Source organism: Mesoplodon bidens, assembly GCF_964165515.1.
Source record: "Mesoplodon bidens genome assembly, chromosome: 2".
Lineage (NCBI taxonomy): Eukaryota > Metazoa > Chordata > Mammalia > Artiodactyla > Ziphiidae > Mesoplodon > Mesoplodon bidens.
This window is the reverse complement of record NC_138177.1, coordinates 138,440,120-138,466,999: the sequence shown is the minus strand read 5'-3', so window position 1 is coordinate 138,466,999 and position 26,880 is coordinate 138,440,120. Positions and strand designations below refer to the sequence as shown.

At 46.0% G+C, this 26,880-nt stretch overlaps 1 protein-coding gene across 2 annotated transcripts in view; it reads right to left on the bottom strand.

Annotated features, from left to right (window-relative positions):
• DAB1 (DAB adaptor protein 1) overlaps positions 1-26,880 on the bottom strand; it is a 436,853-nt gene that overhangs the window by 41,530 nt on the left and 368,443 nt on the right. For both annotated transcript variants that reach the window (XM_081225678.1, XM_081225679.1), the window contains one exon: positions 22,508-22,567. In XM_081225678.1, coding sequence (XP_081081804.1) covers positions 22,508-22,567 — 60 coding nt within the window. The remainder of the gene's footprint in view (positions 1-22,507; positions 22,568-26,880) is intronic.

Here is a 26,880-nt window from a genome sequence, read left to right as displayed (position 1 = left end):
CAGCAGGAGGACTCTCAACCACTGCGCCACCAGGGAAGCCCTAAGGTAACTCTTAAGACCAGACTTATGTTACTCTTGCCGCAAAAGTTAGTGGATGAGACGGGACTTGGTGTGAACACATTAAAAAGGATGAAAACTTATTTATGGCTGCCAAATAAGAAACCTGCAGTGGTTCTCACCCCTGGCTGCACAGTGTAATCCTCTGGGGCAGCTTTTACAAAACTTCGCATGCCTGAGCCCTGCATCTAAGACTTGGATTCTACTGGTCTGGGGTGGGGTCCTGGCATCAGTAGGTTCTAAAAGCTCCCCAGGTGATTCTAACAGGCAGCCAGACTTGTGAAATCACTGTGTTGGGGAATGAACTCTCTGTAGGAATAATTAGTGAAAGTCCTACTGGGAAAACTGAAGGCATCTTGATTGATTACATAATTGATTACATAATTTCTTCAACAAACATTCACTGGGTGCTTTCCACTTGCTGTGTCCTGACTAGGCATTGGAGATAACAAAGATGAATAATACATGGTCCTTGCTCTCTTGAAGCTCAGAGCAGAGCCAGGATATATAATCATTCTAGCATTGGGGTGGGACAGGAGTGGGGCAGGGAGGGCACAAGGCATGGAGATCTCAACTCAGAACCCAAGCTGATGCTGCAGAAGAATGAGTTCAATTATCCATTTAGAAAGCTCAGGAGGAATGGATTAACTTAAGTGATTTGTAACTGCACCAAGGTGGGTACTATTAACGCACCTAGTGATCCCAGGCATTTGGACGCAGGTGCTGTTGCCTGGTGAGTGCTTTAACAATGAAGACATGTGCTAATGAAGACTAATGCCCTCTGGGGTATCTAGGAGTTTATGCTCTCTCACTGTTAGCCAGGAGTAAATAGCCACTTTCCTAATTCTCGGCAGAGGAAAACAGGAAGAGCTCTGTTTGGCAATTGAAGAACAAAGTGGGGGTGGGGGGAGTTGAGATGCAGAGTAGAAAATGTGATGTTAATAAATGATTTCTCCCAAGAGCCGCACTGTCCAACAGAACTTTCTGTGATGATGAAAAGTTGTACACCTGCCCTTCCGACATGGTAGCCAGTGGCTACATGTGGCTATTGAGCACTTCAAAGATGGCTTGTGTGAATAATGAATTGCATTTTAAATTTTATTTAGTTTTAATTGATTTCATTTTAAATAGCCACATGTGACCAGCGGCTACTGTACTGGAGAGCTAAGCTCTAGATAATAGATATTAAAAAACAAAACAAAACAGAAAACTTCAGCTGACTGGGTGCTTTCTAAACACTAGACATATTCCTTCCTTATATCGTCTCTTCTATTCTTTTAAAGAATATCCTACCTTTGCATTGACCAGAAGGGTTGTATGGGACAACTGAATTCTTTGCTATGTCTAGACAGTACCATGAAATCAAATTCAGTTTGCAAAAACAGCAGCCTTCTTCTGGATGTAAGTTTTGTCATTGCCTGGGCTAAGCCAGACCCAGATGTTGGTGGTTTTTTTTTTTTAAAGGAAGTTAAGATTCCTTTAATGGATTTCAAGTGGGAATCCGTGGAACCTCATCATCATTCCAACAGAATGGAATCCGCTTTAAGGCCAAAATGTCCCAGCCTACTGGGATTTGGGGCTCAGTGGTCTTGCTGGACTCAAGGCCTTGACCTAACAGAGGGATTTGTGCTGCTTTGTGGGTTTGTCCCTGTAATGACTGAGAAGTTGCCCCTAACTACTCAAAGTTGGGCTGCATTTTAGCAGTTAATTGCCTTCCTTCTGACAGCTACCATTTTAGGAGGGTCCTAAAGGTTGTCTGGAAGGCTAGAGGGTGGAGGGAAATGGTTAGACCTTATAATGAAAGTTACATCTTCCCTTGAAGTGCACACAAGTGTAATATACCTGCTAATCCCTGGGACAATGAAATATTTACACCCAGCTTCCTAAAAATGAAGTTGGTCCTTAAAACAGCCTCCATTTTCCCCATTTTTTTTACTGTGGTAATAACACGACATGAGATCTATCTTCTTAACACTTTTTACAGTGTACAACACAGTATTGTTAACTGTAGGCACAATCTCTAGGACTTAATCTTCTTGCATAACAAACTTTATACCAATTAAATAGCATCTCCCCACCTCCCTCTCCCCCAGCTGCTGGCAATCACCACTCTACTCTCTGCTTCTATGTGTTTGACTACTTTATGGACCTCATATAAGCAGTATCCTGCAGTATTTGCCTTTCTGTGATTGGCTTATGGCACACAGCATAATGTCCTCAAGGTTCATACAAGTTGTCACATAAGCAAGGATAGACTTCTTTTTCAGGGCTAAATAATATGCCACTGTATGTATATACCACATTTTCTTTATCCATTCAGCCATCAATGGATATTCAGGTTGAAATGGCCTTTGTTAACATGCAAGAAGAGAGTCAGGATGCAGACTGGTGGTAAAAGGAATTTGCTGGTGCTTTATTCAGGGGCACGAGAAAGGTAGACTCCTCGCACGAAGGTGAGGGGGCTAGGTTGACTGGACTGTGCTAACGTGAATGAACAAGGGCAGCTGTGGCTGAGGACTCTGACTCTGGAGTCTTGAGCTTCCCAACTTTAATCAGGTCAAGAAAACCAATGTGCTTGCACTTGAAAACAATGGTTGCTTTTAAAGTGAGAAATTTGATGTTTTTAGGAGAGGCAGGGTGGGGAAGTGGGAAGAGGGGTATTAGAAACAGCAGCTTTCACAAGACATGGAAGCAAACTAAATGACCATCGACAGAGGAATGTACATATATACAATGGAATATTACTCCGCCATAAAAAGAATGAAATAATGCCATCTGCAGCAACATGGATGGACCTAGAGATTATCATACTAAGTGAAGTAAGCAAGACAGAGCGAGACATATATGATAACAGTTGTATGTGGAATCTAAAAAAAAGTAATACAAATGAACTTATTTACAAAACAGAAGCAGACTCACAGACTTTGAAAACAAACTTATGGTTACCAAAGGGGAAACACGGGGAGGGGGATAAATTAGGGGCTTGGGATTAACATAACACACTACTATATATAAAATAGATAATTGACAAGGACCTACTGTATAGCACAGGGAACACAATATTCTGTAATAACCTATATGGGAAAAGAATCTGAAAAAGAATGGATATATGTATATGCATAACTGAATCACTTTGATGTACACCTGAAACTAACACAACATTGTAAATCAACTATACCCCAACAGCGGCTTTCAGTTCAAACATCTACTTTCATTGGTGTTTCCTCAGATGAATTCCTTCCTCACTCTGAGCCTCAGTTTTCTCCTCAAGAAATAGGAAGAATAATGCTTACAACATGGGCTCGCTGAGAAGGTGGATGTACATGAAAAGAATTAGCACAGCAAGTGAGACGGTAAAATCTCTCGAAGGGCGTCAGTTCCCTTTCCAAAAGTACAGAAAGGGAAGGAAGGATGGGAGGGAGGGAGGGAGGGGGAGGAACAGGGATGGGGAGAAGGGACGAGGGAGAGATGGCTGGGAAAGAGATAGAGAGAGGAGCGAGAGAGGAAACGAAGAGACAGATAGGGAGGAAAGAAAGGAAGAAGAAAGGAAAGGAAAGCCATGGGATTATATGCTTGGTAAGTGAGGGCAGGCAGGTTCCAGGCCATGGCAAAAGTTTGGGAAACACTGGTCCAGGGGAGGAACAAAGTCACCTGGAAGAGAAGCTAAACGTGTGGCATGATTTTCATAGGGCAGACATTGGTCCCAGCAGGTTCCTGCTCCTGCACCTTTTCCCCAAGCTTGAACCCTGGCAAGGCTGGACTGTTGTGAAGTCCATCAGCCCCACTGTTCATTCCGTCTACCCCACACCCTTCTCTTCTCCACTGTCTTCCTTACACCTGTTTCAGAACTCAGTGGGCATCTCTGTGTTTTCCCACCTGGGTTTTCTAAAACACATCCCTTATTTTCTTGAAAATAACACCTAAGGATGGGGTTGGAGGTGCAATGTGTAGGCTGCTACTGAGTATGCGACAAGATACTAAGATCTAAGTCAGTCTGATCTCAGCAACAGTGATAAAGGGAAGGAGATGCTGGTGGTGATGCCCAGGAAATGATGGTGTCCGTGTTGGGGGTGGGGGCAGCGGTGGGGACACCCATGGCGGTCGTAAGCCGTGATAACCCACCAACCATCAATTAATTGAGCATCTTCGATAAGACACAGCCCTTGTCCTTACATGGCGTGAGGGAGACAGAGGAGAAAACAGGGAATTATCACGTGATTGGTGTCATAAATGAGATGATTCACACGAAGCCTGTAGTATATAGGGCGTAGCTCAAAGTGATGCCATGATTCACGCCTGTGGTTACTACTGCTAGTATCTGATCCCATCCTGAGGGGTCAGTGGCAAGAACGGTGCTGGGGATTTGGATGGTATCAATACTGTTGTCACGAGGCAGTGATGATAAAGAGAGAGATGATAACCTGGTGAGAGCCCACACGAGGCCAGTGACAGGGACGAAGAAGAAATGCTGAAAACACCAGTCTACCATGGAGCTTCTCTAGAAGCCCTGGGGGATGACTTCATGCTCTGATACTCGTGGAAGCTTCCTGGGCTCTCGATCCCAGCTCCAACCCGTGACCTCATCCCAGAGCTCTGACGTGTGACAAGGAGGATTTTAGAAAGCGGGGGGACCTTCCTTGCTGTGGATCCTTTGTGGGGGAAGGTGCAGGTTGCAAGATAGCTTGGCTACTTTACTGGCTGTCAACAGAATAAACGCACCTGCCCAGGTCTAAACATACAGCGACAACGAGAAACCAAAGGGGAATGATTTCCCGAAGCTTATAATTATTTGCTTTTCATTCTCTCTTCCTTTAACCCATCTCTTTTTTTTTTTTTTTAAAAAAAGCCATTATTCTAGTTCCACACTAGCAAAACTCAAGGATTTTTCAAAAACTCCTAACAAGATTTGGCGCCCGTTCAGTACTCTGAAAAGGGGTGAATTAGAATCACAGGAAAGTGAAATTGGCTCCTGTCAGCAGGATGACAGGCTCTCAGCACACTCCTGGGGGGGCGGGCAGGGGGGCTCTCAGACAGGCCGTCAGCTCTTTCTCCGCTGCTGTGTCGCTCTTGGAGAGGCTACTCCTGCGGTCCAGATGGCACCCAAACGGTAACAAGAAATATTGGATGGAGTTGAAATCAAGCGACAGCAGCAGAGGCTCAGGCTGAAGGCAGAGCAAATCAGAGCAAGTCACAAATGGAGAGATGTCACAGCAGAGGAAAAAATAGTCATGGAGGGCTCTGCCTGCTGCTCTGACAGCCGTTCCCTGTAAGATGCTTTTCCTTTTCTTCGCTGGAAGAATGCAGATTTTAAATCTTAGGCATTCATTTCCTTACTGCTTCTTTCCTGGATTCAGCTCTCAAGGCATTCATTTCATAATTAATAAACTCTCCTTGAACGCCCACGCTGGGCCAATATTGTGAGCACCGGGATGCTGTCCCTCCTCTGAGCTGTAACAGTCAAGTGAGGGAAATGGGAGAATGCCCATTTAGGTCGGAGCAAGAGGAGAGTTAGGACGGGGGTACCGCACTGAGGATTTTCACAGCGCATGGACCACTTTCACTGCTGCAATGCCATTCACAGGACGGAAGCCAACTCCACTGCAAATGACCAAAACAAGCATTCTGTTTTCATGCGACTGGAATTTGACTAGTTTACCCATCTCTTGAAGTTTTCTTTATTGTAAAATTAGGGAACTATCCACCTCAAAGACCGAAGATTTCCCTGTATAAGATTCGAGGTAATAGCTTAATTAGTACAGTGTCTGATGTATAGTAAGAAAGACCTCCATTAGTGGGTCAACGATTCAGTGGAGTATCCTTTCAGGATACTATGATGATTTTATAGGCCTATTTGATGGCATTTTTGAAAGTTTTATGAATTGCAGAATTGCAGAGGGGTAAAATTAGAAGAGGCTATAGAGATCTCTAACACAACTCAACCCTATATTTTTTTTCGGATGAAGAAACTGAGGCTTTCAAGTTTTTCAAAATCATGATGTTAGTGGCCGAGCTGGGATGAAACCCCAAGTTCCCAACTCCTAGTCTAGTTCCTTTATTTCCATCACAATTCCCCTCATGGGTGAACAGACTTAGAGGAGGCAAGAAGAAGTAAGAGCAGAGAAACCCAGCTCACAATTTACAACAAGGAAACTAAGGCCCCAAGGAAAGCTCAGCTTGCTCATATGTAAGACAGCAAGGGAAATGTCTCCTTCACAGAATTCCGAGGATCAAGAGAGGTGATGTTCACCAACAGTCTAGACTTGGAAGGCAGCCTATAAGTTTGAAGTCAGAGGAAAGCTGCGAGAGCATTATCTATACTTGTCTCAGATTGATTATCCAACCTATAAATAGTTTGTAACTTTTTCATGATTTCACCTGCCCTCTTAACAGGTCTCTCAGTATATTCCTTACCCTCTCAGGCCTTGGTACAAGCTACTCCTTGTGATGGGCTGCCCTTCCCATCCTTGTTCAACAGGAGACCCTGGAGACTTGGGTGTAGTCACCTGTTCCAAGCCTTCCTCTAAGGCCCTCAGGATGGACTAGATGATCCTCCTCTGGGCATCACACATGTCCAATGATAATGGTTGATTGCTTTCTCTCTTCTCTACTACAGACTATGACCTTGTGACACTAAGTTCCTTGTATGGGAAACTGTATCTTATTCATCTTTGTATTCCTAATGTCTAAGTAGCCCAGGGGCTAGCATACAAAAACAAAATACACTGAACTGACTGATTTTAAAAAACAGAAAGAGTAAATGGATGAACTTGCATATACAAGAGAATAGAAAACTGAACAGAAAGAAACTTGGTGATAGCATGATTTACAAGGCAGAGGGCATGGTAGTCCTTATGGTGTTTTCAAATGCTCAGCATGTATGTGTATGCACACATGTGTGCATGCACACACACACACACTCACTCACAGAGACATGGCATTTGCTATCGTAAACTCCAAAAAGGATGTCGTATCCACTGTCATTTGACCTAATGAGACTTTGCAATCAGAGTAAATGGCTCTGGCTCTAATTTCAAAGAAATACTAGGGGGATGTTCCAGAAAAAGTTATAAGAACAGGGGCTTCCCTGGTGGCGCAGTGGTTGAGAGTCCGCCTGCTGATGCAGGGGATGCGGGTTCGTGCCCCGGTCTGGGAAGATCCCACATGCCGCGGAGCTGCTGGGCCCGTGAGCCATGGCCGCTGAGCCTGCGCATCCGGAGCCTGTGCTCCACAACGGGAGAGGCCACAACAGTGAGAGGCCCGCGTACCACAAAAAAAAAAAAAAAAAAAAAAAAAGTTATAAGAACAGGACTATGCTATTCTTCTAGCTCTTCTAATATCTGGATGGCATTTTCTTCTGGATTCAAGTCCTTCCCATTAGCGAGACCCATCAGCGAGCGGCTCGAGGGTGGCAGTCAATCTCTGACATTCCTCACTACTCGAAGTCCAGCCAATACCTGGCCTTACCATCCTCCCCAGCACATGATAAAACGATTGTATCCCATACTGTCCAGACTCAAACTTAACAGGTCCAAAGAATTTTTGATCTCCCCATACCTGTTCTTCCCTTGTCTTCTGAGTTCTGTAAAGGCTACCAACTCAGGCCTAGATGCTCAAATCTCCAAGTGTAAAAGTTATTCTCCATCTTTCTCTCTCCCACACCCTGAGAGCCAATCATTCTTTAAGAAATTCTGATTCTACCTCTAGGACGTACCCCAACTCTGCCTGCCCCTCTCCTCCTCGGCAGCATTCTCTTTTGCCTGGACTGCAGCTTCTAACACTTTCCCCCTTAAGTTCATCTCCCACACAGCAGCCAGAGTGATATTTTAAAATTATCAGATCAGGTTCACTGCCCTGATGAAAACCCCCCACCGTCTTCTGTTACACTTGGGATAAAATCCAAACTCCTTACCGTTATCTATACTACTGTCCATGCTCAGCTGCTGCCTCTGCGTCTGAGCTCAGCCGCCACCACTCTCCCCTTTCCCACCACACTCTGGCCAACACCAGTCTTCTGCGTGTTGCTGGTGGACCCCTAGAACACTCCTGCCCCAAGGCCTTTGCCCTTGTCTTTCCCTGTCCTGATCCTACTCTCCACCTGGTTGGTTTCTTCTCATAATTCAGATCTTGGCTCAGGTGTCATGTCTCTAGAGACCTCCTCTATTTACCTACATACAGTCACAGTTCCCAGATCTTGTCACATTTTCCTGTTCGGTTTTGTGCTCTGCGTGTCCGTTTACTTGCTTGTTGGCAGCCTTCTCCCATGAACTGTGAGCTGTGCAAGGGACGGGACCTGGTCTGACTTGTATAGCACCTGTGTCTGTGCATGACATACGATGGCCACTAGACCATATTTGTGGAAGGAGGAAGGAAAGAACGCTTGAACAGAAAAATGCATAAGTGACCAGAGGCTAGTTCTAGGAGGTACCTTCTAGTATTGCAGAAACTATAAAATTAAAACAAAAGGGGCACTTTGTGCATACTACTATAGGGTCAAGGGAACACCACGTTTGTCACTTTGACACCCGTGCTCCTGTCTCTGCTTTCTTTTCCTGTTTGTTCTCTGGTGCTGGACACCCCAACTCTGAAGACAATGGAGCTAGGGCTAGAGGATGGCATATTCAATGAGATCTCATAGAGATCCCACAAGCAGAGACCCTCTTTACCTGCGTCCTTGCTATGTCCTATGAAAGACCTTTTCAATTTAATCAGTATCCCTGCTTATGTCACAAGTGGTTGAGATCATTATTTCCGGTTTTGCTAGGTCCATCAAGTCCCCAAATGTACAGTTACTCTTGATCCCTCTGTCTCCCACACCCTGACATCCAATCATTCTAAGAAATGCTGATTCTATCTCTAGAACATACCCCAAACAGTCCATTCTGGTCTAAAGAGAAAGGAATGAGCTAAATAGTAATATTAAGACTTCATCCCTTCTTGGCCAAGCAGGGGTCAAGCAGGATGATAATCATAATAGCTGATGCTTAGACGGAAGTTCCTCTGTATGAACCAGCCACTATTCTAAGGTGCTTTCGTATAATAACTCATTTAATTACCATGACAAATGTAGGTGTTATTGCTATCCTCATTTTCAGGGGAGGGAACTGAGGCACAGAAGGGTCAATGAACTTGCCCAAGGTCACACAGCTAGTAAATGGCAGAGCTAAGATTTTCACCTAAGTGGGTGAGCTTTGAAGTACGTACTCTTAAGAATTATGCTAGGGTGAGGAGAACAAAAGGTGTGAGACAATGTGTGTTTTACAATGAGGGTGAGAAGTAAGGGTTCTGGAAGGAGCAGCCACAGTGGGTAGTTCAAGTCCCTGCCAAGTCCATGGCCACCCTCTCTGGAGGACCACGGCCCAATCACACTGCAAGTGTTATCCCTACAATGATGACAGGGGTAAGGGGGGCTAGGACTTCTGAGGTGACAGTGGAAACAACAGCCTAGAGACAGACAAAGAGACAAGGCTACGAGATTACAAATACAGGAAAGGGGGAGAAAACCAGAGTACGTGTTGACGGCACGCAATGGTGGAAAAGAGGCGTAATACTGGAGATAAGGCAGCTGCTAAGCTGCTGGAAAGAAACATGATGACACACTGACAGGATGCTGTGATAGGTAGAAAAATGGGAGGTGGAGAGGGGGAAAAGTGGTGTAACAAGTGAGAGCGGATGTCACCTTAACATGGAGCCATTCTTTATGCACAAGTGGAGAAGCAAGGGCCTCATCCTGTGTCATAAGACTTTACTTCCGTCTCCCCTTAGCAACCCAACCTCAATCTTCTCATTCACAAAATGGAGAAAATAATAGTTGTCGTGTTAACTAAACTAGATAAACGTAGTGGAGTGTTGGAATCCATTGGGAGAACTTTGTAAATCTCCCTTTATATATAAATATAGGCAAGCCTAACAAAAGCAGATCTATAGGGGTGGGGGCCGAGGAAGTTGTGTTTTTAAAAGTGTCACCGATGACTGTTAGGCAATATGGCTTTTGGGAATCACTGAACTAGGTGCAGCCTGCCAAGCAGTGCACACACTCCCTGGCCCCCAGTAACTGCTCTGCAAATACTTGTTTCTTGTAACGAGGTTTTTACGCTTTAGGTTGGGACTGTCACTGATCTATATATATGTTTATTCTCCATGATCATTAATTTATCACTTTCTCCTTTTTTACAACTGGAGTTCATTATTCTTCTGCGACCACTAATAACAGCAGTTAAGGGAGAAAGAAAGAGCCTCAACACGATGACTTATCCAGAAATGCTGCATTACTGTACCAGGAGAGAATGAGTGTCAGCCTCAATGGATGTTTATGGGGAAACTGTATATTATAGCTCTGCTCGTTAGAGTTGCTGTAGTTAAAGTTCTGTAAATGTTAATGATCTGTATTAGAGGAATAAGGATAGACTCATAGCAGCAGCAGTTAATGGATAGCCCTGAATCCCATTTTCTTACCATGTCACAGAGCTCCAAGGAATTTGGTTTATGCCCACTGAAGGAGCAGGCATGCACTGGGGCACCTGTATCTTGGGGACAGTACTCTCTCTGCTTTAGCACAGGTAGCGTGATTGGCAAAGAGTTTCAGGAACAAAATGGATAGAGAGCTCCTCTCTTCTGTTTGAACTCTCACTGCGTTCTGGTCTTAGAGACAGCTGGACCCAGTGGGAAGAGCGTTCACTGTGCTTGGGTAGCATGGACCTGCACCCTGGTCTGCGTAAGATCACTCCCATTCCTGCCTGTCCTCATGTAATTATTAATAGCAACCCCCTTTCCATTTCAAAAGTGACCCAGTTTGGATGATAAACTAGGTCACCCTAGCTTCAGGGTCAGAGAGAGCTGGATTAGATTCTTAGTGATGCCTCTTCTGGCTGTGCTGATTTAACTTCTCTTATCTTCAACAGCCTTTATAGTAGAGAAGAGACCTACATCTTAGGGTTATTTGGAAATGTCTTGATGCGGGGCGTTAAGTGCCTTCCACAGGCCCTTGCTTGGTGGTGCTCCACATTTGGTAGTCATAGTTGTTTGTTATCTTCACGCCATAGCCCTGGCACTCCCCTGCAGGTTCAGCCCCCTCCCCTGTTAAACTTGATCTTGTTGGCATTACTGCTCGGGCAGGGAGAACTGAAGGCACTCCAGCCCCTGACTGCCCCCAGGGACACTAAAAGCACCCTAGAGGTTGAGCCAGGTCTTACTAATCGTCATATTTCTTGAAATACTTGGTACAGTCCTTCGTTCATAGAATAGCTCATAATAATGACTATGGCTAACACTTATTGGGTACTTACTATATGTCAGGTGCTGTTCTAAATGTTTCCCATGCGTTACCTTATTCAAGTCCTCAGAAGAACTCCATGAGGTAGGTACAATAGTCATTATCCTCATGTTATAAGCAAACACACCGAGACTCAGAGAAGTTTAAATAACCCACCCAAGGTTACGTAGCTGGTAATGGAGGGAGAAATTTTTCAAGCCTAAGTAGTCAGTCTTCAAGGCTCACACTTTTTTTTTTTTTTTTTTTTTTTTTTTTTTTTTTTGCGTTATGCGGGCCTCTCACTGCTGTGGCCCCTCCCCTTGCGGAGCGCAGGCTCCGGACGCACAGGCTCAGCGGCCATGGCTCACGGGCCCAGCCGCTCTGCGGCATGTGGGATCTTCCCAGACCGGGGCACGAACCCGTGTCCCCTGCATCGGCAGGCGGACTCTCAACCACTGCGCCACCAGGGAAGCCCAAGGCTCACACTTTTAAGTGCCATCCCATGTTGCCTACCAAGTACTGAGTACCTACTCTGGGCAAACATGACAGCGATCACATCTGTTCTTGTATTTAATCCTCACAGGAACCCAGCGAAATAGCTCTCCCCACACTGTTAACTGGTCACTAAGAAGAATCCAAAAGATAAAGCACCTTGCCTAGAGTCACACAGTTAACAAGTGTAAAGCTCTGTGTTTCTCAGATACTGAGACCCCCACCAGGTGGAAGAAGTTAACCGTATGCTGCCCTCAGACCACAGACCAGTTGAAACCAAAAGGTTGATGATGCCGACTCCCTATTACCTCACCACCAACCAATCAGAAGAATGTCCACCAGCTGATCACATACCCCACGATCTCCCTCCCTCACCCTGTCTTTTAAAACCTTTCCCTGAAAGCCATCAGGGAGTTCAGGTCTTTTAAGCACTAGCTGCCTGGATTCCTTGCAATAAACACTGCACTTTCCTTCACACACCACACACACACACACACACCACACACACACACACACCACACACACACACACACACACACACACACACCACACACACACACACACACACACACACACACACACGTAAAGCTCTGAATCACTTCACATTTTGTGTTCTTTCTGCTGTTACTGCCTCCCAAAGACCAGACTCCCGATCCGCATTCAGAATTTGATCATCGAATAACAAAGCCTTGTTGGGAAGCCATGTGAAGGAGCTCCTGTCTGCCCGCCCAACTCCTCCCACCCATGGAACTAACTGTGGGTTCCTTTGACAGTGGTTCTCACACTACCCTCTCTGCATCTCTTCCCTTCTAGAACCTTCTGTCCTTCAGAGAGAGGAGGGGAGGGGGCTTCCAGGCGGATGGGCCTTGGGGTTCCAACCTGGTTCCAACCACATCTCCTCTTTTATCTGTTTGTATAGACGGCTACCGGGCACACTTCATTCAAATAAAGATTTCTGGGTTTTATCAAAAGCTTGAAGACCATCCCTCCAGGAAACCAGTGGTAGGTATTTTAGCAGAGGAGTGGAGTGATCATTGTTTTATCCAGATGTGATTTTTGCCAACACACAACTGAGCACGCAGAGCATCAGACAACTGCTGACACTCACCCCTCCATATTTGCATCTATGGGAAACGAGTTTCGGGAATGACTAACAGTGAGCTGTCTACAACTCTGTCTGATTCCATTCATGAGAGCCCTGATTTGCAACCCTGGGAGAGAAAGCCAGACATCATTCAAGGCGATAATGTGACCCAGCCCCAACGTGAGTCAGGGACTGAGAACAGAGAAGAAGATGAGAGGGATTACTACTGTCTTTGGCAAGAACCTGAAGACAGGGAATGGAAGGGCTGATGTACAAACACTAGTAGAAGTCAGAGTGATAAAACAGCATGTTTGTAAATGACAGAGCTATGGGAGAGGAGACAGGGAGTTTGGTTCAGATCACCTGGTTACCTGACCACCCAGTTTGCCACCCTGGACGTAGCTTGTGTTTGTCTAACCCTCCACATCCATGAGACCTTCCGGATTTACCCTTGTCATCCACTCAAATGTACACGCCTCCCCTACCTACCCCCTTTCTCTTGTCTGCAGGGTCTCACCCTCAGTCCAGACCCACCCCCCGTGGTCCTCAGTTGCCTACCCCTCAATGCTTTGCCCTCAGAACCATTCTTGCCTTTCCCTGCTCTGGGCTGAATGACAGTGGCTGATCCCTGTAAACTACATTGCCCAGGCTCCCTTGCCAATCCGTCTCCACTTAAAGTTGACCAACAGGAGGCAGGGGTCAGAAATTGGATGGTGGGAGGGAGGGAGTAACTGAATTTCTTCCCTGCTCTCTTTGGGCAGTACTGCTGCAATGGCTGAGTCTCTCCATGGTTTCTACCAGACAGCCCCTTTCACTATGGTCTCGGCTCCCACCAGGCAGCTCCCTCTGTAGTCTCAGTGCCTGATGGCAGCCCCAGCTCCTGGGCTCTGCCAACACCACTACCTTCCTTTGTCCTTTTAGTGCTAGGCATCACTCTAGTAGTAACTTCCAACTGTGACTCATCTGGGTTGGCCCACTATTTCCCGTTTGGCTTTTCAGCTTTTCTAACACCTTAGTAACTAGTTCCACATGTTCTTTCCCTTTATTAAACTGCCTGGTGTGGGTTCTGTTTTCCTGACAGAGACACATAGGTAACTCCACTAGCTACATAACGGTCTCCTCCCCACCTGCCAAGCCACCTGCTGCAGGCCACCAGAGTGATGTTGAAAAATACAACTCCAACAGTGTCACTCCACCACCTGAAAGCAACAGTGGCCTCCCAACGAACCCGTGTCCCCTGCATCGGCAGGCAGACTCTCAACCACTGCGCCACCAGGGAAGCCCTAGACCATTAAGATTCTTAAGCAGCTGGTCTTGTTCATCTTTATATCTCTAGGGAATAGAACACTGTCTGGCAGGTAGGATGCTCTTAGTAAATATTTGCTAAATGGATGAGTGAATGAATAAATAAGTGAACAGAAGTGGTACGGAACTCCAAAAAATAAATAAATAAAAAAGGGCTTTGTTGGGCTTCCCTGGTGGCGCAGTGGTTGAGAGTCCGCCTGCCGATGCAGGGGACATGGGTTAGTGCCCCGGTCCGGGAGGATCCCATATGCCGTGGAGTGGCTGGGCCCGTGAGCCATGGCCACTGAGCCTGCGCGTCCGGAGCCTGTGCTCCGCAACGGGAGAGGCCACAACAGTGAGAGGCCCGCGTACCACAAAAAAAAAAAAAAAAAAAAAAGGGCTTTGTAGCAATCAGATGGCTGGGATTATAAAAGTAATGAAGGTCTGTCACTGCCGGTATGTAAATTGAAACCCAAGAGTCAGAGATGTTCATCTGCACTTATCACCAACCTTGGGGGATTCTTGCTTTGGTGGGAAGGCTAAACTAGATAGCATCTCTTAATGTTCCTATTAACTCTAAGATTCTAGAAATTTAGGATTCTATCCCAGGAAAGTTTTTAAGTACAGCTAAAAGAAAGTCCACCCAAGAAACATCAGAAGAGGCAAGCTCCTCTTTCATTTGTGGGAATACACAGATTCAGATTCCTTTCCCTCACTTCGGGATGATATCCTCCCTTGTGACACCTATGTTAACTGTGTTGTGATCATTATAATTTCTCTACAAGGTGGCGCTTAATGAGGAAGTGAAACTGACAAATGTTCAGACTAGATTTAAGCCAATTATGCAACATCTTGATCCAGATTTCAAACTAACCGCTAAATTGTAAATGAAATTTTATTTGCCATGAACGATGGGGGACGGGGGTGTAGGGAAGAGTTGTCCAGAGAATTCTTGAAATTCTTCACATGAATGGATTGCCTCTTCCTACATTTGCAGCAGAGAAATGGAAATAAATCTAGGGCAAGGAAAACCAAGCAGATGCTGATTGTTGGGGGACAGGGGTCTCGTAGAAAAACACCAAGGAGTTTGGAGGGTTGGGGGAAGGGGTGGCAAAACGGACAACTTTCTGAGCTTCGGAGGTGGGTGGCTTTCATTGAGATGTGCTCCTTAACATTCAAAAATATCTTTTCAACATTGGGATGAAGAAAGTGTGCCAGGCACAGTGAGGGTTCAGGAATGGCTTAGACACGGCCACGCCCTCATAGAATTCAGTCTAGAGGTCGAGAGAGGTGTTCACAGCCAGGCAGGGAGTGTTGGGCCTCCGGAGCTCTAAGTGCTCAAAAACAATGAGTAATGGGAGATGGGAACTGAAGCCTGAGTACTAATTCTGAGCAGGTGAGGGTCAGGTGATTCTGACGAGGAGATGGAGGACTTTGCATTTTCTTTAATTCTAAAGGCAGTATATTTTAGCGGAAATTGTGTGGGTGCCTGAGTCAAAACAATGTAGGGTTCAAATTCTGACTCTGTGATCGTGGGTTCGTTACGTGACCTCTCGAAGCCTCAGACTCCTTATGTGTAAATGACGGCTACCTCCTCGCAGGGCTGTGATTACTGAAGGAGATAAGCCGAGACCAGAGCCTAGGCTGTCCGTGGCACAGAGCAGATGCTCAGTGGGGTCTGCCTGCTTTTTCCCACAGCTACGTTAGCTTTAGATACCGTACATATGGCTACTGTCCTGGCATCATAAAACAAAGGAAGAAACTGAATGGAGGCCTGGACTTCATATCCGATCATCAGGATGTTTAGCAGTTTCTCCCAGCCTGGCTCCTTTTCAGGATACAGACAGATCTAGAGCCCTGATTTCAAGCTCTCTAGAAGGAAACTAAGGAGGAACAATTTTTTAAGCACCTACTCTGTGACCAATGCTTGCTCAGTGATATGACTTGATTATAATACTTAGTAAACTTCTTCCCATCCAGAGCACTAACTTCACAGGGCCAGCCCATAACTTACTGCAAGGCACTTCAGGGTGTGCTCCTTTACAGCCAGGTGATAATAATGAAGATACGAATGGGGCCTGTGGGGTACACGGCTGGCAGCTGAGCTACTGGCAGCAAGACGATGAGTTAAGTACATAGGGGCAAATGAAGTGCCGGAGGAGATGAATGATTCTGAGGTCCACCACTGTAGTCACCTTTACAATACAAGGATTCCCTTATAGAACCATTTATCTGCTGCTTGAATACTCCTAGGTGCATAGAGCTCGCTACTCTGAGAGGCTGTCCCCTTCTTCTGAAAATCAGCTCAGATGGCCTGAAATTTCTTTCTCACCTTGAGCCCAGTTTTGCCCTCTCTTGTCATTAAACTTGAGCCTTTCTCTTAATCATAGGACAGCACATAAAATAAACAGAAGCAACTAATACATACCATCCCTCAATCTTTACTTCCACAGCATCTTATAAAAGCGACCCCTCACTATCACAGGAAATGCTTTCACGTTGCCGTGCGAGTCTCACGAAAGGCCTGAGATGCTGGTAGCGGATGGTCATCCTTTCCGCTTTGCAGCCCAGCGAAAAAAGTCTCAGGAAGTCGAAGTGATTGACAAAGGGAGGAAAGAACCTCAGGGAGGTCTGATCATTCCTTTCAATTTCTGAAGCCGTGTTTCACCAAAAAGAAATTAATGTCCAGGTCAACGTATCCATCTGACAATCTGTGTCCTTCCTATTTAGCACCATGCCAAACTTCAGAATCTCGCTTTTGAAGGCCAGAAGTTCAGCTAGAATTCACTGGCTCATTACCACCAATAATTAGAAAGTCTCTTATGCCTAATACAACTACATAAAAGGCTTTTAAACTGGGCAATTTAAAAGGTGAAGGATAAAAGATCTTTTTCAGCTGAAAGAATATTACATGAGGGCGTAAGCGGAGGGGCAAAGAAAAGCGCAGAGTATTTCTCATGCAAAAATGGCATAAGTCATACTAAGATTTAGGCCTGTGTCATTGAAACAGTGTGACCTTCACGGTAAGTCTCAACCAAGTTCAGTGCCGTGGGGCATAAAAGGGTCTGAAATGGGCCCTTCAGCAGCCTGTGAATGCCCCCCTGTGGAACTAGATCATGTCCAAAGGCTAACAGAGTGCAAAAAGCACTAAATAATGAATGCAGACACTTTCTTCCCCACTTAGGAATGTGCATTTCTGACATTCCCAAAGAGGCCAGGGTATTTGTCTAAAGAACATGACAGCGTGGCCAGTCAGCTGGCAGAAAGGGAGACTTACCTGTCTTCCCCCAACGTCTTTGAGAGGGAAATTGATGAGAAATGGATGAGAAATTAACCAGGTCTGAGTGCTGCTAAGTAAAGGCAGTATGGACTCAGGAGCCAGGACCCCAGTGATCTGCCCAGAAGTGCTTCCATGCCTCATCTGCCTATTCAAATCCTGCTCATCCTTCAAGGCTTTGCCCAAGTTGTACCCTCTTTCCTGAAACCTTCCTAACTCTAGCCATCCAACATCTCCTGTCAGCAAGCATTTACGCCACTGGATTTCAGAGACCCTGACATAGAAATAGACTCACATATTTAAGATACAGGAAAGATTAGCCCCCATGCAAAGCTTTTGACTGCCTGGACCAGGAAGGGATGAAATGTATTTCTAGGAGTGAGTGGGATTAATCCTTATCTGGGCTTAGAGTTCCCAGGAAATGGCAGAGGGGAGCAAAGCATGACCTTAAGGACAAATCTGCCGGAAAAAAGGGGCTATTATAGGTGCAAAGTAAAATAAGCAAACAAAAGCATCCTAATGTGTTATTTGAGAAAACAGAACAAGAGAAGGGTCAGTACAGCTGAGCATCTTACGGTCATGGGACAAGGGGGATGTAAAACTACCACAGGGATGAGTAAATGTGAGGGAGTGAAGACATGGGATTGGCTTTCTGCCTAGACCTGGGGCCCAGCTAATCGAAACAAAACTTTGCTCCCATAAGCTGATGCACTGAAGTGGGTAAGAACAATATAACAAACACAGTGAATTCTAACTTCCGCTGCCCTAAAACTCTGAAATCCCCAATACGTCAAATTTGCCACCTTACTGAGGATATCTCTGACCATGGAACAGTGATGATGAGCCACTAGACAGAGGTCTAGACAGAGGTTCTAGAGCTGAGATCAAGGGATCCCGTCGGCTTCGAGGACTACAAAAATTTACATGTGCACACATGTTTCTTTCTGGGGAAGGTGTCTACAAGCAAAATCTCAAGGAGATCAGAAATCCCAAGAAGAGTTACCTTAGGGATAGTGATGATTAAAAGTGATTCCTGTCCTCAAGGAGCTCACAGAAAAGTAAGGAAAACAAATAGAATAATAGCTCACAGCTATTGAATTCTTACTGTGCACCCAGCACTGTGCTGATTCACATACTTAAGCTCATTTAGTCTTTAGGCAAAAACTACACAGGGCTATCATTAACCCCGAAGTCCAATGGCTCACATGGATACATTAAGAGAAAATAACCCTTTATGATCATTGCAAAGAGAAGGACAAAGGTATCCCAGAGGGGCTGATTACTCTGGGGTAAGAAAGGCTTCCCAGAGGAGGTGTGTCATCACCTAGAATACTTGGCAATCCCCAGCTCCGTGAGAACTGTTGGCTGGTACTCTGCTTGTTAGAGCAACAAATGGAAATGTTTGCATTTAATCTACTCCATACCCCTGTAAGGGTTTTACATAAATGTTTCCTTTAATCTTCTAAACAAAACTACAAGGTAGGCGTTACTTTCTTTTTACAGATGAGGACATTGAGGCTTAGAGATGCAAAAAGCTATTCAAGGACCCTTAGCAGGTGGCCAGGATGAGAGCCATACCCAGATCTGACTCTGAAGACCTGGTGGCCATTTCTTTTGGGGCTGGTTGGTGGCTTTCCCCAACCACAGCCCCAAGCTGAGTGCCTTATTAGGACTCCATGCAGACCCGTCCCAAGGAAGAAGAAACCAGGTGATCCCTAGACCAACAGGCCATTGGGCAGTCTCTCTTCTTGTGGGAAACGTGTGGGAGCCCCAAACTCCCTGGAAGCTGCCTAACATGGCCTACTTTGGTTGTCTTTGGTTTGTCTTTCTGGGTAAGGAGCAGGTGGTGAGGGAGCAAATAGTGACAACATGGCAGGGATTTTCGGGGCACAGAGGTATCCTAGGGAAGGTACGCTCAGCAGAGAGGCAGGGCTTCCAGGGGAAACCTGGAACACAGGAAGATGTCAGAGCAGCAGGGGACATGGGGTATGTAAAGCACCTCTGGGAGGTTTAGGCAAGTGGGACCAACTTTCCAATACATCGACTATTATCTCCTCAAATCATCTTGCAAGTTAGGTTCCAAAACCCCTTTTGGAAGATGAGAACACTGAGACTCAGAGGGGCAAGGAGACCTATCAGATGTCCCACAGGCAGTAAGAACAGGAACTAAGATCCTAGCTGCATCTATCTCCCTCTAACTTGAAATTGTGCTTTTCACCTCCTGCCTCTCGTAGGCTTTTATTAATACTCAGATAGTTCATGGAAAAGCCATCATCACCATCAGATGCTTCTAGGACTTTATGGAAGAGTGGGTTGGGAGCCACTGTGGGCCATTCAGGCAGCTCCGATATTTTCCAAGCAAAACCTCAGTATGTATAGTTAATGACTATTTTGGAATCAGAATAACAGGGAATTCCCATTAAAAAAAGTAGCAGGGATTATCATAAATTCCTTCTATGGGGTAGAGTCATTCATATATTTATTATATATGAATATATAATATATATTATAATAAATATATAGTGTGTATATATATATATATATATATACACACACACACACACACACACACACTAAGTATATAATAAATATATAATATTCCTAGAGCAGCTGTGAACCAGACCCAGGCTTGCTCCTGGTAACACAAGGACCTCACGAAGCTCCTGGAAGTAATGAGGAAGAAGAAGAATTCCAACACTGTGTGGTCAGAGGTATTCCTGGAAGAATGATAGGTATGGAGGCACAAAGCAGGGGTGACGTGCTCGCATTATTGGGAGAAGTAAAGAAAGTCTCCCCAAAACACAATGCTTGACACTAAGCCAGGATGTTGGGGGAAGGCGTGACTCCCCCAGGAAACTGTAGAGTTCCATTGAGCTGGACCAGGACGGGGCAGGTCAGAGATACAGAGAGGCTGGGACCCGAGTGCTGGGTACGTCAGGCTGAGGAGTCTGAAGTTTTTTTTTTTTTTTTCGGAGCTATTAAGCATGGAGGTGGTGTGGCCAGACGGGTTAATAACTTCACAAAACCAAGGCGGCAAATGGAACATGTTTCCTCATGTATCTAAGCCTGTTAGGGGCAAGTGAGGCAATTTAGGCACACACTGAATTGGACGGAGCTGTGTGATAGGGACTGGACCTAACTGAAACTCGAAGAGCAGACCGGTGTCTCGGTGACACGGAGGCTTGATTAAACGCAAAGGGCTTGGGCTTCCCTGGTGGCGCAGTGGTTGAGAGTCCGCCTGCCGATGCAGGGGACACAGGTCCGTGCCCCGGTCCGGGAGGATCCCACATGCCGCGGAGCGGCTGGGCCCGTGAGCCATGGCCGCTGAGCCTGCGCGTCCGGAGCCTGTGCTCCGCAACGGGAGAGGCCACAACAGTGAGAGGCCCGCGTACCGTAAAAAACAAAAACAAACAAACAAAGAAAAAATGCAAAGGGCTCGGGGAGAAAAACTGCTTTTTTCCTGAGTGGCACCATACTGCATGCCTTCTACTCTGTTTCTAGGCTCGGGGTTTTTTAAGGGGCTGGTATTCAGACATGTCTTTTCACTAAAACTAATGTGCATTGGGTTTTGGAAGCAGTATGTAGGTGGGATATGGTGGTTTCAAGGTATTGGCAGAGCGGGGTAGAGAAATGGACATGGATCCGAAAGAAAGGTCACTAGGAAAAAGGGGAGCAGGGGCAGGGGAGGGTAAGAAGGGACCAGGAAGACTCCCGACTGGGGAATCCAGAAGCTCCAATTAGGAAGGAGCAACAAAGGCTCGTCTTGCCCCTCTAGCCATTCAGTGTTTGAATCCCTGCTCCCTGCCTCCGCCCCGTAATCTTCCCGACAGGTGGTCTCCAAGGCTCCGCTAGTATAGCTCCAGTGACAGGCAGCTCACTCGCTTAGGTGCCAGAGTTCCACCCCTGAGCAGCTCTGACTGTCAGTAGGTCACCCTCACTCGGAGTTAGAGCTGGCTTTCTTGGAGGGCCACCCACTGGTCTTGGTTCCAAGAGTTGGCTGATACAGAGCAGTATAATCCCCCTTCCATTTAATGGCCCTGTGGATGCCCATCTCCATATTTATGGTTTCCTTTCTCCAGGCCAAACATCTCTAGGCCCTTTAGCTGCCCCTCATGGGATGGGGCTTCAAACGTTATTATTAATCTCATCTTGAAACATGTGGGACTGTCTTTATGTCTTTCACAGTATGGGGTCCACAACTGATAACAATGGTCCAGATAAGGTCACTTAGCCTCCTAACAGCTCTGTTAGGACCAGAGCTGGGATTCTTGAGGGTCAGCATGGCTTCAAAGCCCATGGTCTTTCCACCCATGGTTGAATGAGATCAACAGTGACTAAACGCCCCAGTTCTTTTTACATAAGCTGTGGCAAAGTCACAGGTCCCCCTGCTCAAGAGTCTGCACTGGCTCCCCAGGGCTGCCTGGATTATGTGGAGGGTGCCTTCTGAGTGCCAGCTGAAGGCCTTAAATATGGTTCTGAGCCCAGCAGTGGCACAGAGCTGAGGATTTTCCTTTGTGTCTCAGATTTCCAGGAGTCCCACTAGCAGATGGGGTCCAGGTATATAGTGGGCCCCCTGGGTTCTCTGCAAGCCCACGATACCTGTTACAGTGTGCTGCCCATTGGCTGGACCCTTATACGCTCCAAAGGCTTTGGCCAGCCCTCCTTCTGACCCTCTGAAGCTTCTCGACCACTTGCAAATTGGGTGGACAACTCTCTTCCTAAAACCAAGAACTGCCCCCTGCTTGACCAGGTATAATGAAGTCTTGGGCTGGAGACTTTTTCCATAAAACATCTGAGACTGTGAATCCCTTGGACACAGTAGTTTGCATGATTCAACTCATTTTCACTCATGGGGCCAGACTTTCATGCAGACTGGCACCCCCTCCTTGGCCCCATCATTTCCGCCTCATGCCCCCTTCCCCCTGACCCACTGAGGAGTTCCCCAGCAAAGCCATACAGGTTGGGACACATATCCAGAAGAGCGGCTCCCTTCCTCGGACTGCAGACATAGCGTCAACATAAAGCCGGTCATGGGAACCCAGCAGAAGGGAGGAGGTATACTTACACTTACAGGTTGACTTTTTGGCACATCATAAACACCTTCCTTCTTTTGGCTGGTGGGAACCTATGGAAAAACCAAATGTGACACAGTCAAAACATTCTGGTGCTACGCTTTCAAAGAACCAAGCAACCAGGCTTCCCCTCCAACGGCTAAGTATGTGTGAGCACAGCCCCTGAGGGGCCCAACTTCCAGAAGAAGGGGCTGCTGGGATCATGAAAGCTGTGGGGAGGCTCCTTCTCTCAGGAAAACTGGAGGAGGAGAGGGAGGATGTGAATCATTCCACAAGGGTCTGCCGTGGGGCTCCTCAAAGAACCACAGAATAGGAGGCAAAACGCAGAGACCTCAGAGATCACGGGGTGGAAAAAATAACCCTCATCTCACCGAAGACAAAAATGAGGCCCAGGGAGGTGCTAGGAGTTGCCTAAAGTGATTAAAAACAGTTGGCAGTGGAGCTTGAACTAGTCCATGCTGATTTGAGATGCAGGCTATTTAAAATACAGTAAATATCAAGGTCCTAGGACAAAGTACAGCTTCTGTTGGGATCATGTACAAACCATCTGATAATCACCAAAGGTTTCTACTCAAGAAAAGGGCCCATCAATGGCAGGAAAAGCATGAGCGAGAATCCAGAAAATCTCTGATGGTTTTTTTTTTTTTTTTTTTTTTTTTTTTCGATACGTGGGCCTCTCACTGTTGTGGCCTCTCCCGTTGCGGAGTACAGGCTCCGGACGCGCAGGCTCAGCGGCCACGGCTCACGGGCCCAGCCGCTCCGTGGCATGTGGGATCCTCCCGGACCGGGGCACGAACCCGTGTCCCCTGCATCGGCAAGCGGACTCTCAACCACTGCGCCACAAGGGAAGCCCTCTGATGGTTTTTAACACTTATCTGTAACTTCTTCCCTCCCTCTCTCTCTTCCTCATCCATCTGGTCTTATTGGGCCATGTGGTAACTATCAAGCCCTAAGCAGGTCTCTTAGCTCCTCTGAGCTTCACTATTATAAACTGGAGCTACTGACTCTGCTACTCGTTCAGGTTATTGAGAAGATCAAAGAGAAAAGAGAGTAAATAATCAAAAACTATTAGGCACCATCATACTGTAAAGTGTTAGAATGATAATTTCCTTTACCACTGATACATTATGTAAATATGTATCTAAATACATATGAATTACTGTGGATGCGTGAGATACTTTTCAAATCAGTCAATCAGGGGCCTTGCTCTGAAACGTTCCAGTTGGAAAGCAATCACTAGTTCATCCTCAGCAACTAGCAAAGCTTAACGCAAACCTCCATGGGAGGTATCAGCCAGCAGTGGTTTTCTAAATGTCTGATAACCTGTCTTTCTTTCCGTCAGACAGAGAGCCCCTTAAAAGCAAGCACAGTGCCTAACAGCCAGTAGGCATTCGGTAGGTGTCTGCTGGGTAAGTGTACCCTTGAGAATTGTGGAGAATAGTGAAGAAAAAGACAAAGTATCTTTTAGGCTGGGACCAGCTAACCACACCATTCTTCTTAGATAAGTAAGAATTTGAGCTTATTCCTTGAGTCCCTTTGTCATTTTCACTCTCATCTACCTTAAAATACTTCCAATAACCCTAAGAAGTTGTTATTATAATCTCCACTTTACATAGTAGAGAGTGAGGCTCAGAGTTGTTACGTAAATTTGCCCAAAGCTTCAGAGCTGGTAAGTGATCAGATTCAAATGTAGCTCATTCTGGTTACGGAACAAGACATTTATCACTAACAGTATGAGCTAACACTGCCAGGGCACTTTCTATGTGCGAGGCATCCCGCTAGACATTTGTGTTTACATACATTCTCATGTAATCCTTGGGACAAGTCTTATCAGGTGAGGATGACAATTGTCCCCATGCTGCAGAAGAGGAAAAGGAGCCCTGCAGGGGGTCCCTCAGTCCGTGAACGGAGAGCCAGGAGCTTAAGCCTGGGCGGTCTGCCTTTGAACTGCTACAGCATATACAGCTGCAGCCCACCCCTGTCCCCACCATTCCCACAGCAGTTTCAGGTGCCACTTTTCCTCTGACATCACATTCTACACTCCCAGAAGCTCGTGCACATTCTTGTGAAAAACGTGACTCTGAGTGAGCATGGCTGCGCAGAAGGTGTGCTTTCGGAGCCGCTTCTGCAAACCTTAGTTTGCTGGTAGTCCATGAAGAATGTAATTTCTTTGCTCCTGATAAGTGAGCTCTGTCTAAAAGGAATACTCTAAGAATGCCTACAGAGTCCTTGTTAATGAGGGCCAATAAATTACCAGCCCTCACTTTTATTTTTACTAGCTCACCTTTGCCTGGGCAAAACGAACAGTGTTTTTCTGTTCCCCGTAATTCACTGCTCACTATGGGCACTTAGCAAGTTGAACCACAGCTGACTCTCAATTATGCCTGCAAATGGAGGAGAAGCAGTGGGATGGCGAAACCCCAACTGTGCATAATTGAAAAAAGCTTTTCTGCTTGGTTGTCCCATGGGTGAGATACCAAATCTGCCTGTTTTTCCCTTTAAGATTTTTTTCTGCCGGGACATCTTCTTGGGAGACTTGTCTGACTCTCTAGGACTGATTTGAGCCTTCCTCTGTACTCCTGTAACCTCTGGTGCATCCTTTCATTAAGAAGTAAGTTACCAAGAACCTATTAAGCGTCACGCACTGTGCTTTACCCAGGACAATGGTGGCGAACAAGATGAATGTGGCCCCTGATTTATCGGCGCTCCTTGACTTGCTGGGGGGAGATGGGAAAGTCATCAGGCTATTGAAGGAGGGTGTAAAAATGTGCTTTATCTTATAAAGGAGTTGTCAAACCACATTGCAGCTTCCTGGTCACTCTGAATTCTGACTGATCTAGAAGCTTGCTGAGGGCAGGGTGGTTATATTATGATCCTTGTTTCCCCATCTGTAAATCGTGGTTAAACAAGAAATTTCTAAGCATCAAACATTTACCACATGTGTGCTGAGGACAGAACACTAGCAGAAGCGCTAAAAGGATGAAGGCCAGCAAGTGCCTGGGTCCTGATTCTCATCTCCCCCTAGCTGGTCCATCCCATCTGTAGACCATTTCAGTAACATGATGGTGTGTAGAGTGATAACAGTCCTGGACCAAAAGGAGGCCGGAGGTCTGGTTCCTAATCCTGGCTCTGCCACAGGTTGTGTGATCCTGGAGAGGTCACTTTGTTCTCTGAACCTCAGTTTCCTCATCTGGTTGGCCTGAGTACCCAAGGAGTTACCTAAAAACACCTTGAAGGTGGGGACCAGGCTGTGGTTACTATTACATCCTCATGTTCCTGGCACAGGCTAGGTGCTCCATACATAATTACTTTTTGAATGAACGAATGAAATTAGTCTAAAAGCTATACATTAAGGACCATCCATACAGACACTTTTAGTGCAGCAACATATTAACAGGATGGAGAGACAGGTTAAGAGCTGGGTGACATAGGATTAGAGACATATCCTTTTAAAATAACAATATGTGACATCTTGGGTGATTAAAAATGATTTTTGAACGAACAAACTTGGAGAATGTGCCCTTGGTGAGCTGCGATCTCGCTTATGCTGGAAGCTTGTTAATGTATGAAAGAACACTGGGTTTAGAATCAGAGGCTCTGGCCTTGGGCCCATCACTTAAGTATGAAGGACTTGAATTTCTTACATTTAAAATGGTAGTCATCGCAACTGTTCTCATCTCACGGAGTTACTGGAAGGGTGAAAATTAAGTGATGGGTAAAAACGCTCTGTACAGTGAAGCTCTGTGTTGTTTTAAAAAGACAACTGATCCTTTTTTCTGAGGCATGCAAATAGAAAGACAATTATTATTATTAATCCGGTTTGGAGAATGAGACTACTGAGCCTCAAAGAGAGGTGACATTTACTCAAGGGTCTTTCCCTCCCTTGTGTTCGAGTTACAAATAGCAAAGTCAAGGGAGGCTGCAGCTTTCCGCTGCGCTCTCTGACAAGATGAGGCAAGCAAGTCATGTTCTACTTCACTTAATACATCATCATAAGACGGCTCGAGCAGCATCTGATATTGATGGCATTAGGAAGTTAAAGGAAGTGACATTTACACAGAACCTACTAGGTACCAAGTGCTGTCCTGGTTGCTTTACATCTTCACACCACTTCTAGAAGCAGAGAACACAGTACCCCTATTTTGTAGCCCAGGAAATTGAGATACAAAAGTGAGGTACCTCACCTGAGGCCACAGAACAGTTAAAAACTTAGGCCCTCATTCCCGAAAAGAGAGGATAAATAAAATCAAATCTGAGACTACCCTGATCAAGCTGAAGTATAAGAAACATTGCAATGGACTCAGGAGGCATAGATATGGAACACTTGTAGGCCCTAAAAAAACCCTGAGGCTCCCAATAGCAGCTC